This window comes from Arachis hypogaea, chromosome 10 (assembly GCF_003086295.3).
Source record: "Arachis hypogaea cultivar Tifrunner chromosome 10, arahy.Tifrunner.gnm2.J5K5, whole genome shotgun sequence".
In the NCBI taxonomy this organism is placed as follows: domain Eukaryota; kingdom Viridiplantae; phylum Streptophyta; class Magnoliopsida; order Fabales; family Fabaceae; genus Arachis; species Arachis hypogaea.
In genome coordinates this window covers 79514349-79525592 of record NC_092045.1, presented here as the reverse complement: position 1 = coordinate 79525592, position 11244 = coordinate 79514349, and the positions used below count along the sequence as shown (strand labels likewise).

The following is an 11244-nucleotide window of genomic DNA, read 5'->3' as shown; positions in this document are numbered from 1 at the left end:
AACAACAGAAGCCTGATTCAAGAAACCCTCCAAGCGCCCTCGGTATCAAAAGCAGAAGATGAACGAGAGGTACTTGAGGTAGTCGGCCTGAACCTCGGATGGATGAATCCCTTAGTCGAATACCTGAAATTCGACATCCTCCCCAAAGAGGAGAAGGAGGCTAAAAAGATCCGAAAGGAAGCACAACATTATACTTTGGTGAGAAATATCCTTTACAGAAGAGGGATATCAACACCATTGCTGAAGTGCGTACCGACCTCAAGAACCACCGAGGTGTTGGAAGAAGTACACAGTGGGATCTGCGGAAACCATCTCGGAGCAAGGTCGCTGGCCAGAAAAGTGATCCGAGCAGGATTCTATTGGCCAACCTTGCAGAAAGATGCCACAGACTTTGTGAAAAAATGTCAGCCATGCCAAATGCATGCAAATTTCCACGTGGCTCCACCAGAAGAGCTCATTAGTATAACTTCCCCCTGGCCTTTCGCAAAATGGGGGATGGATCTGTTAGGTCCTTTTCCCCAAGCACCAGGGCAAGTTAAATACTTAATCGTGGGAATAGATTACTTCACAAAGTGGATAGAAGCAGAACCGTTAGCCACTATCACCGCTCAGAGAAGTCGCAGGTTCCTCTACAAAAACATCATCACAAGGTATGGGATACCTTATTCCATCACCACAGATAATGGAACCCAATTCACCGACGCCACCTTCAGAAACCTGGTAGCCAGTATGAAAATCAAACATCAATTCACCTCGGTAGAGCACCCACAAGCCAATGGGCAAGCCGAGGCAGCTAACAAAGTCATACTGGTAGGTTTGAAGAAAAGATTATAGGAAGCGAAGGGAGCTTGGGCTGAAGAGCTCCCTCAAGTGTTGTGGGCTTATAGGACAACCCCCCACTCCGCCACAGGAGAAACACCCTTCCGACTAGTATACGGCGTAGAAGCCATGATTCCTATAGAAATCAGTGAGCAAAGCCCAAGGGTAATTCTCCATGATGAGGTCGGAAATGTACAGGGGCACAAAGAGGAGCTCGACCTGCTCCCCGAAGTCCGAGAGAACGCCCAGATAAGAGAAGCGGCATTAAAGCAAAGGATGACTACCCGATACAATAAGAAAGTCATTCGAAGAACATTCGCCGTGGATGACTTGGTCCTAATCAGAAACGACATTGGAGTCAACAAGTCAGGAGACGGAAAGCTCGCCGCAAACTGGAAAGGGCCATACCAAATCAAGGAAGTGTTGGGGAAAGGTTATTATAAAGTAACCGACCTGGATGGCACTGAGTTACCAAGGTCGTGGCATGCATGTAATATGAAAAGGTACTACAGCTAGAAGCGAACTCTACTCCCTGATGTACTCTTTTCCCAGCTTCATGATTTTTTCCCAAAAAAGGGTTTTTTCTGGAGAGGGGTTTTTAACGAGGCATCATAGTAGAGGCTAAGGGAAAATATGCTGTCAAGACCCTTAGTAGCAAAAGGTACCTTCCCGATTAATAAAGATCTTTTTCATTACTATATTCCTCTTAAATATCCTCCTCTATTTTTTATAAGTCTTTCTACGAAACGCGCCGACTTAAGCTCGACAAAGCGTGAAAATCCCATGAACCGACCTTACATGGTCGTCAGGATGAAACGACGAGGTACAAGTCGGTGTAAAGAGGTTATATGAGTTGATCGTATTAAACTCGGAAACTATCCGACTCTTAAGTCGAAAGGAAATCCGAGTAACGCAAACTCGAAAGAGCTCCGAGTAAAAGAAAACCGAGCTCCGAGTAGACGAAAAACGCATCGCAAAAATAACCTAAGTCATAAAAGCTCACTAAAGCAAAGTTGAGTATAAAGGATAACAAAAGAGATATGAAGACCTGAAAAGTTTAAAGTTTGCAGACAAGCCTTTGCACGAAAAAGGCTCAAGAAAACAATGCAAGCTAACAAAAGGTTTTCCCGAAAAAGATCAAACATATTCAAAACAGAAAAGCATGCACACGCACAAAGTAACTTAAACCCTTATCCAAAGAAAGGGCACCTACTTCGATTAGAAAACCCTTATCCAAAAAGGGCATTTATTTTGTTTAAAACCCTTATCCAAAAAGGGCAACAAACAGAATGTTTTGTTTACGGCCTTAAAAGGCCAGAAGCAAATTGTTCACAACCACCAGCAAATAAATAGAAGTTTAAAAAAGGGGGGACCCACAGGCCGGGCCCCCATATAGCCACAAAAATAAAAAGAAGTCATTTCTTGGATGGAGTAGAGGAATCACCACCACCAGGAGGAACGCCACCAGGACCGGAAGGAGGAGCCAAGGAGGAAGTCGGAGCAAGGGTTGAAGAACTCGGAGCATCTTTGGAATGAGGAGGAGACTCTATAATCCTCTGCCCCCGAGTCTTTAGGTCTGACTCGGAAAGGACCTCGGGAGCAGGAGGATCAACAATGGCGCCATTAATCACTACTTTGTCAGGATGTAGTGGAGAAAGATCCAAGTCGGGGGCTATAACCCTGACCTGCTCCAGGAAAATTCTCCAAGACTCCTCGGCGCCATCGGCGATAGAGTCCTCCAAGTCAGCATAAGCATTCCGAGAGTTCACCAAATCCTTCTTCACCTCCACCATATCTTTAAATAGGCTTTGGTAACTCTCCTGGGCTGCCTTCCTGAGATTCACCTCCATAGTACATTGGGCTCGCAGCTGGCTCTCCTTCTCCCGAAGGTCATCTCTCTCCTTCCTCAACTTATCCCTCTCCGCCTTCAACTCCCTCTCATGTTTTTCAAAAATGAGAAGCCTCTCCTCCAGCTCCGCAACCTTTGAGGTAGTCCCCAAGGAGCTGAGGGGAGTCTTCTCGAAGATATCCAAAAGTTTGCCACAAACTCCCGCCGCCCTAAAGCTCTCCTCGGCCAGAGCGGTAAGGTGGTTCCGAACAGAAGCATCATCCATACTTATAAGAGGATAGATGTTCTTTCGGACGAATGCTTGAGCATCCGCCTTAACACCACCTTCCCAAGAAGGGCCAGACTCTGAAGTCTTGCGCTTCTTCTTCTCCGGCTCGGAGAGCAATTGGGCAGAAGGGAGTGGTCGAGCCAAACTTGAGGAGGAGATGATAATAGGTTGAGAGGGAGTACCAACATTCCTAGGAGGAGGAGGAGGAGGAGGAGGAGAGACGACCGCCTTGCCACCCCCGGACCTAGTCCGGGACTTTGCCTTAGCTTCCTGGACCCTTTGGTAAGCCTCCTGAGCATTCCTTTTTGCCATATCTACAAAAGAAACAATTAAGTCATAAGTCGGTAAAAGACAAGTCGGCAAAAAAGAAGTCGGGAAAATACAACTCAGAAATAGGGAATGCATGCGCTACCTATGCAAGATTGAACAAAAGTCGACGTCCCCTGAAGGATTTTCCTCGTATCTAAGTATGGGGCCTTCCCCCATGCTTCTCGGAAAAACCCCACAATGGCCGCCTCCACCTCGCCTAGGTCATCTAGACCAATCTTTTCACAAGGGGTGGCCGGCAGCCAATAAAGGGGAAAACGAGGGAAGGAATGCTCGTCCAGAAAAAAGGGGTGGTGACCCTCTACAGCTTGAACCTTGAAGAAGAAGTTTTTGAAGTCGTGGAAGGATTCGTCAAAAAGGGTGAAAATCCTCCGACCTTGAATGGCTCGGAAGGATACCCATTGTTGTTTGTTATTTAGCCCACTAAAGGGCTTAGTCATATGGAAAAGATAAAAGAAGATTCTCAAGGAAGTCGGAAAGTCCAGAGCGTGGCTTATAAACTGGTAAATCTTCAAAAAACCCCAGGAATTGGGATGGAGTTGAGTAGGGGCAACCTTACAGTGGTACAAAACGGATATCTCAAAATCCGAGAAAGGAAGAAAAACACCCAAACGGGTGATCATACATTCATACATAAAGAAAAAGTGAGGGGCTGCCTCATCAACTCTCCCAAAACAGACCCGGTCTTCAGGACCCGGGATTATCAGTTCATATTTGGGCTCGTCCTCATCCGAAGTACAGAGCCTATGATGAGTACGAAGGTGGGTGATGAACTCAGCGTCAACCAACGGTTCCTCCCCAAGGACCGTATCGTCAACCCACTGAGACAGGACGTCTACAGAAGCCATTTTTTATATAAAGAAGAAAGTGGCAGAAAACCTACAAAAAGGAAAAAAGAAAATCAAAAAACACGGCCACTAAAGAAGAGAGATTCGAAACTAGAATCTACGGGTCAACCTATCTACTCGCAAAGCAAAACATGCAAACATAAAGCATGACATGGAAAAAGCAAAACTAACCTTTATCCAAAAATGGAGGTTGGTGAAGGGCAGAAGTCTTCGAACGCAAGGATGCAATACGAACAAGATAAAGAAAAAGTTTGAAAGATTGCAGAAACGGAAAATGGAAAGAGAGGGAAAGTATTTATAAAAAAGGCTAAGGGGCATAATGGTAAAAAACGAAGCAGTCATTAATGAGACTGCACCGTTACCAAAGCCCTCAATCCCTAAAAGATCCCTCAACGGACACGACGCTTGAATTGACGTAACTGTCAGAAACCAAAAGTTGCGGAAATCACGTCGGTTTCCAAGATCCGTGTTCTTTCAAACAAGTCGACTACGCACCCGAATTGAATACTTGAACCCAAACTTTAAAGAAAATTTGGGCTCAAGTAGGGGCAATGTTCATACCCTGGCCCAATACAAAGGCCCAGGTCCAATCAAAAGGCCTAATCTAAAGGATTAGAGCCTAGCTAAGTACCGACCTTCACATAAGAAGTCGGTATCAACCACGACTTGGTCAGAAGAGGTCGGACGAAAGATTAGCTGGCAGGTAAACACTCATTCAAATGAGTAACCGCCCCTAAAATCTCTCTAACCGCCTCATAAAGCCATATCTTAACCTCCCCAAGATAATAGGGACGGTTACCACCCTAAAGATACGGCACTACACCAACGGTGGTTATTGGCTCATCTCTATAAATACACTGACACGCCCTCAGGTATCTCTAAGTCCAATACTCTCTAAGACCTGCTTACGCTCTTGCTAACTTAGGCATCGGAGTGTCTTTGCAGGTACCACCCCCCATTCACACGCGAGCACAAGTCGGACGGAGCCTTCCGAGTCACGGACCTGCCCGGAGTCCTCCTCCATCACACACTTGGGCCGCCTAACGCCATCCGCGTTATTAATCTCCGGTTACCTACCGTAACAGTATTGTTTTGGAGTTTGTTATTTGTAGATCGATAATGATGTATAAAATATAAACAATTGGAAAGAGACATATATAATGTGTGTTGAAAATAAAACAAAGAATCAGATTTTTTGACAGGAAAGAAAAAAAGAAAGAAAGAAAGGCCAGTTGGTTAACTAGCCTTGGATATGAGTGAGGAAGGAATATGCCTATATATGCATTATTGATGACTTATTGCCTTGTCATGTAAGTATGTAACTTGCATCGCATTATTATTATGTGAGTAATGGAATGCGATATACCATACTCAAAATGAGGTCACCACAATTAATAGAGATAATGTAGACGGATGGCAATTGGCAATCATGTGGAAAATAATAACATAACCTTTCTTCATCATCATTTATTGCTATGCCATGAAATGGGATTTCTCATGCATGCTTTTTTTCCCTCTCTTGGCTAAAAGCTTTCCGGTGCCTTTCATTTGATGGTGGACCACCTCCACCATTCCACTTTCAAATTATGTTGGAATTATTATATTCTTAGTCATCTAATTACTTATATATGTTTCACTTTTTTTTTCTATTATTGTTCGTCCCTTCATATTTTCCCCTTTTAATTTGTTGAGTAGAGGACAAGATCCACCACGATAGGAAATTAAGAGTCACCTTCCACGTGCTGACTCCTGATTCGCAACACTCCTGCAAAGTTGGAAACTTTCTCTGTATATATTACTTCAATCATCACATATTGCATGGGGCCACTTAATTTTTTAAGGCCAATTTAGTAATAATAATTTTCGTAATTTTATTTAAGTTATAAAAAAATTATTAATAAGTTTCAAAGACACATTTTAAGTGTACTTTTAAAATAAATTATTTTACTAAAAATTATTAAAAAGTATTTTTTATATTATTAAAACGAATATTTAAGAACAAAACGGCTAAATTCCATAAAAAGAAGTTAATTTTTAAAGCTTTATTTCTTTCAGGAAAACTTATGATTATTATTAAGAACTTTAACAAATGTACTTCTTGGAAAAACACTTGTTAAGTAACAATTTTTTTTTTGGATAAATAAATTTACTTTATACAGGCACACATAAAAGTTGATGAATACATTAACTTTAAGCTTGTGTCATACATACGAATGTGAGCAAATAAATTCAGCATACTTATTTTCCATTGATTTTGTCGTCCTCTTTTCTTGAATTAGAGTTAGTGACCTGATCAAACGGTAAAATGGTTTTTTTACTTTTCACAGGAGCCAAAAACGAGGTAATTTGACTGATGATTGATCTCTGTTTAAAAAGTTGAAAAAAAAAAAAACGGAAAGAAAGAAGAATCTTATTTGAGTTATTTCGTCTACCGCATTTGATGGATGGACGTGGACGATGAGATCCGAACAAATCCGTCACCTCACCATCATGGCATCTCTCTTGCACCACTTTCATGGAACCCACCCTCTTCTCCTCTGTTCCATTCATCGCTTTATGCAATGTTTACACTATTCAATTCTCATTGGTTGATAAGTTTTTGTAGATTATTGACTTTCGATTTTGCAAAACAAAATGAGGAACTAACATCCAAGAAAACTAGCTATTCACAAGATTTCTTTATTTATGAGTATCAAGGAAACGTTTATACTTTACACAGTCTCAAAATTAATCACCCCCATTCCATTAATCCAAACCAGAAGTAACTAATATACATCAAAATCTTACATTAAACAGAGATTAGATCCATGCTAATTTGGATCTTAATCATCATATCATATATATCTAAATAACATTTCTTTTGCTGTTGCAACATGAGAAATTTTATTAGTGACGATGTTTTTTCAGGAAGACGAATGAATGGAGATGGAGGAGGAGGAGGAGGGAGAAGCACCGGCCTTGTGAAGGAGCATGTTGGCGCGTGAGAGCTGCTCCATTAAAGAAACGATTCGCGCGTGGTATTCACGCGCCTGGTGAACAGCCTCCGCCTCAAGCTCACCGAGCTGCGAGCAGAGCCTCTCCTCTGCCTCCTCTGCCACGCGCAGCCTCTCGAACGCGCTTTGCAGCTGCCTTCTCATCTCCTCTTCCCTCTCCTTGCTCTCCCTCAGCTGCTTCTCCAGCTCATCGTTCCTCCTCTTCAGCTCCGCCGCCGGAGGTGCATCCTTCTCCGGCTTCATGGCTTTCTTGTTGCCAGCACCAATTCCGATCGCAGCCATCATCATCGCCATAGGTAAAGAGGTTATAAAAATAATTGAAAGGAAAGAAACTCTATATTTGGAGAAGAGCGTAACGAACTAAGTGCTCTGTGTTCTTTTTAATGGTTCGGATTTTGTGGTGTGGCGGCATGGATTTCGAATGGGGTATAAATAGAGCGTTAGCAGGTATGTCTAGGTTCAATGAACCTGAATTTCACCCGCGACGGTTTAACCCGTTCTGACCTTGCTGACGCATTCGCTTCGCTTGCTTCCCCGTTTTTTTCTGTTTTCACTCCTCTTCTATGAATCTATCCCTCTTTTTTGTCCGCACCACCATACTAGTTCCATAAATTATTATTATCTCTACTTTGTCGGCTTAAGATAAATTTTGTTAATTAAATTAAAAATTCAAAAGAGAAAAAATATCTTCACATTGTATTTACCTGAATATGTGATTGAGAAAAAACATGCGCTATCATCACCGAAGAAACTATAACGTAAATTATTAAAACTTTAAAGATTAATCTTGAGTATGTACGTTAATAGTAACTTGTGGATGTCTAAGAATATAGTAATATGAAATAAAACGAAGATCTTAAAAGTATATGATAAATTTATCATTAATTAAAAATTTTAAATATTTTTATTTAAGAAATATAAAATAAATATATTAAAAATTTAATTTTTTATTTTTAATAATTTTTTAATTTATAAATAAAAAAATCTAGAAGTCCAACAGTTTTATTAAAATTTAGCCAGCACATAACTAGTAAAAGAAAAATGAATAATCTTATACTATTAGATGTAATTTTACACTACTAAAAATACTAATAATAATTAATTAATGTCTACAAATCATAAAATTTACTGACTCCGTAACACTCTTATTTATAAATTTAATATGTGTCTCTAAGGAACAAGCTAAATACACCTATCAAACAAAGATTAGTTATTAATTAAATTGTGGCACTTAAATTTTTAAGTGAAAAGATAGTTAATTATAAAGGTTAATTAATTACTGTATGGAATATATTTTCATAATCCATAAATAATTCCGTTAAGTAATTAACAGAAGGTTTAGACAATACTAGTTAATGCTCTATTGAGCTGTATTAAATCCAAGAGTAATGAAACAATTGAAATGAATTTAAAATTGTATTATTGTACTATATATAACATTATAATGTAGGAGATTTTATTCACTTGTGAATTATAACTAACTATCTATATAACTCAAACTAAAACTGATAAATAACAACTTAATACAAACATATATATATATATATATATATATATATATATATATATATATATATATATATATATATATATAGTTAATGCTCTATTGAGCTGTATTGAATCTAAAAGTAATGAAACAATTGAAATGAATTTAAAATTGTATTATTGTAATATATATATATATATATATATATATATATATATATGTGGGTGTGTTTGTTGGTTTAGCTAACATTATAATGTAGGAGATTTTATTCACTTGTGAACTATAACTAACTATCTATAACTCGAACTAAAATTGATAAATAACAACTTAATACAAACATCTCCCTTTTAAGTTGGAGCATACAAATTGTATGTTCCTAACTTGGACATAAGAAAGTAAAATTGAGGTGGAGGAAGCGCTTTAATTAGAATATCAGCTAGTTAATATTTAGTAGGTACATAAATCAATCTGATGGTGCTAGCTTCAATTTTTTCACGGATGAAGTGGCAATCAATTTCAACATGCTTGGATCTCTCATGAAAGGTGGAATTTGATGCCAATTGAAGAGAAGAGATGTTTTCACAAAATAATATGGCCGAATTGACTTGGACTCGAAAAAACTGAAATAAGCCGATTAACCAAATAACCTCACAGCTAGCATGAGCCATGGACCTATATTTGGCTTCGTTGGAGCTCCTAGAAACTAATGTCTGCTTCTTGCTCTTCTAAGTAATGAGAGAGTCACTTAGGAAAGCACAGTAGCCTGTAGTTGATCGCCTTGTGTCGAGACAGCTACCCCAATCGGCATCAGAATATATGGATAGGGTGAGTTGGAAAGCAACTAAAAACAGAATTCCTTGGCTTGGTGCATTCTTAAGGTACCTTAATACTTGGTGAGCAGCTTGTAAATGAGGCATCCGCAGGTCAGACATGAATTGAGCCAGTTTAGTGACAGCAAAGGTGATGTTTGGCCGAGAGATAGTGAGGTACATGAGGCGATCAATAAGCCTCCTATACGTAGAAGCATCAGGGATCGAATCACCTTCTTTAGCTCTTAATTTGAGATTGGCATCCATAGGAACTGTTGTCGGCTTGCAGTCCAAGAGTTTGGTGTCTTCGAGCAAAGATAGTGTATACTTGCGTTGTGTGAGTGAAATCTCTTGAGAAGATTTGGCGAGTTCTAGGCCTAAAAAGGATTTCAAGTCTCCCAATATTTTAAGTTTAAAAATGGATTGCAGCTTTAATTGAACTCTGGTCACCATATCAAGGTTAGCTCCTGCAATTATGATGTCATCTACGTATACTAATTGGAAGGTTTCAGAATCACCAAAACTTGTTAAGAACAAGGAGTAGTCACTCTTTCATTGAGTGAAACCATTTTGCTTAAGAGTTGAGCAGAATTTGTGAAACTACTGTCTCGAAGCCTGTCGGAACCCATAAAGTGACTTTGTAAGCCTACATACAAGGCCTTTCTTGCGTTCGGATGACCCATTGAAACTTTCATATATACCTCTTCATCCAAATCCCCGTTAAGAAATGTATTGTTGATGTCTAATTGGATGAAATGCCACTTACGCACTGCTGCAATGCCTAACAAAACTCGTACAATGGTGACTACAGCTACAAGGCTAAAGGTAACTTTAAAATCAATTCTTGCTTGCTGTGTGTATCTCTTGGCTACTAACCTTATTTTGCATCTTTCTAAACTGCCATCAGCTTTTAGTTTGGCCTTGTAAACCCATCTGTATCCTATAGCAACTTTGGTGGGTGGTAAAGGAACCAATTTCCAAGTGTTGTTGGCTTCTAAAGTTTCAAGTTCTTTTTTCATTGCAGTTCTCCATTCCTCATGTTTAACTGCTTGATGGTAAAATTGTGGTTCGAGAATAAGATTGGCTTGGTAAACGGAATTATGATAAGTGTGGTTCAATCTATGGTTGCTGATAAAGTTTGAAATCGGGTAAGGAGATTTAGTATGACAAATATAGTCATGAAGGTGGGAAGGAGTATGTTTAGTCTTGGTAGATCTTCTAGGATGGATGGAAGTAGAAGGTGAGATTTGGTTTTCTATAAGAAGAAGAATTTGGGATTGAGTATTGGTTGTGGTTGATGGTTGAAGTATTTTAGGTACAGTTGGAATTGTTGGAGCATTAGGCAACGGTTTAGAATCTAATATTGGATTGGAGAGGACAAAGTCAAAGAAAATGTCATTATTGAGTTGAGTATGAGGGTTTTGAGCAAAAGGCATGGTGTTCTCATAAAATATCGCATCCCTTGATATGATGAATTGTTTGGTTCGTAGATTGTAAAGCTTATAACCTTTATAGCCAAGTGGATAACCCAGGAATACGGCTGGATCTGCTCTAGGGTCAAACTTTGATCTAGAACTTGTATTGGTGGCAGCATAAGCAAGGCATCCAAAAATTTTCATTGTCTTGTAGTTTAGGAACTTTTCAAATAACAACTCAAATGGAGATTTCATCTTGAGTAGGGAACTTGGTGTTCTTTAATTAGAAAGGCTGCAATGGACACACATTCTCCTCAAAAGGTATTTGGAACTTGTGATTGGAAATATAAAGCGTGGGCAACATTGAGGAGGTGTTGGTGTTTTCTTTCTACCACCGCATTTTATTGTGGTCGATATAGACAGGAGAATT

General features: G+C 39.5%; 1 protein-coding gene across 1 annotated transcript; it reads right to left on the bottom strand.

Moving 5' to 3' along the window:
- Window positions 1-6774: 6774 nt before the first annotated feature.
- Window positions 6775-7842, bottom strand: LOC112715772 (protein RESPONSE TO LOW SULFUR 2). The gene has a single exon (XM_025767592.3). The coding sequence runs from the start codon at window positions 7396-7398 to the stop codon at window positions 7015-7017; it is 384 nt and encodes a 127-aa protein (XP_025623377.1). The 5' UTR covers window positions 7399-7842; the 3' UTR covers window positions 6775-7014.
- Between the last annotated feature and the right edge of the window lie 3402 nt (window positions 7843-11244).

Bases quoted from the DNA above. Each gene is read 5' to 3' on its own strand.
- LOC112715772 (XM_025767592.3), bottom strand. From the start codon at position 7,398: ATGGCGATGATGATGGCTGCGATCGGAATTGGTGCTGGCAACAAGAAA.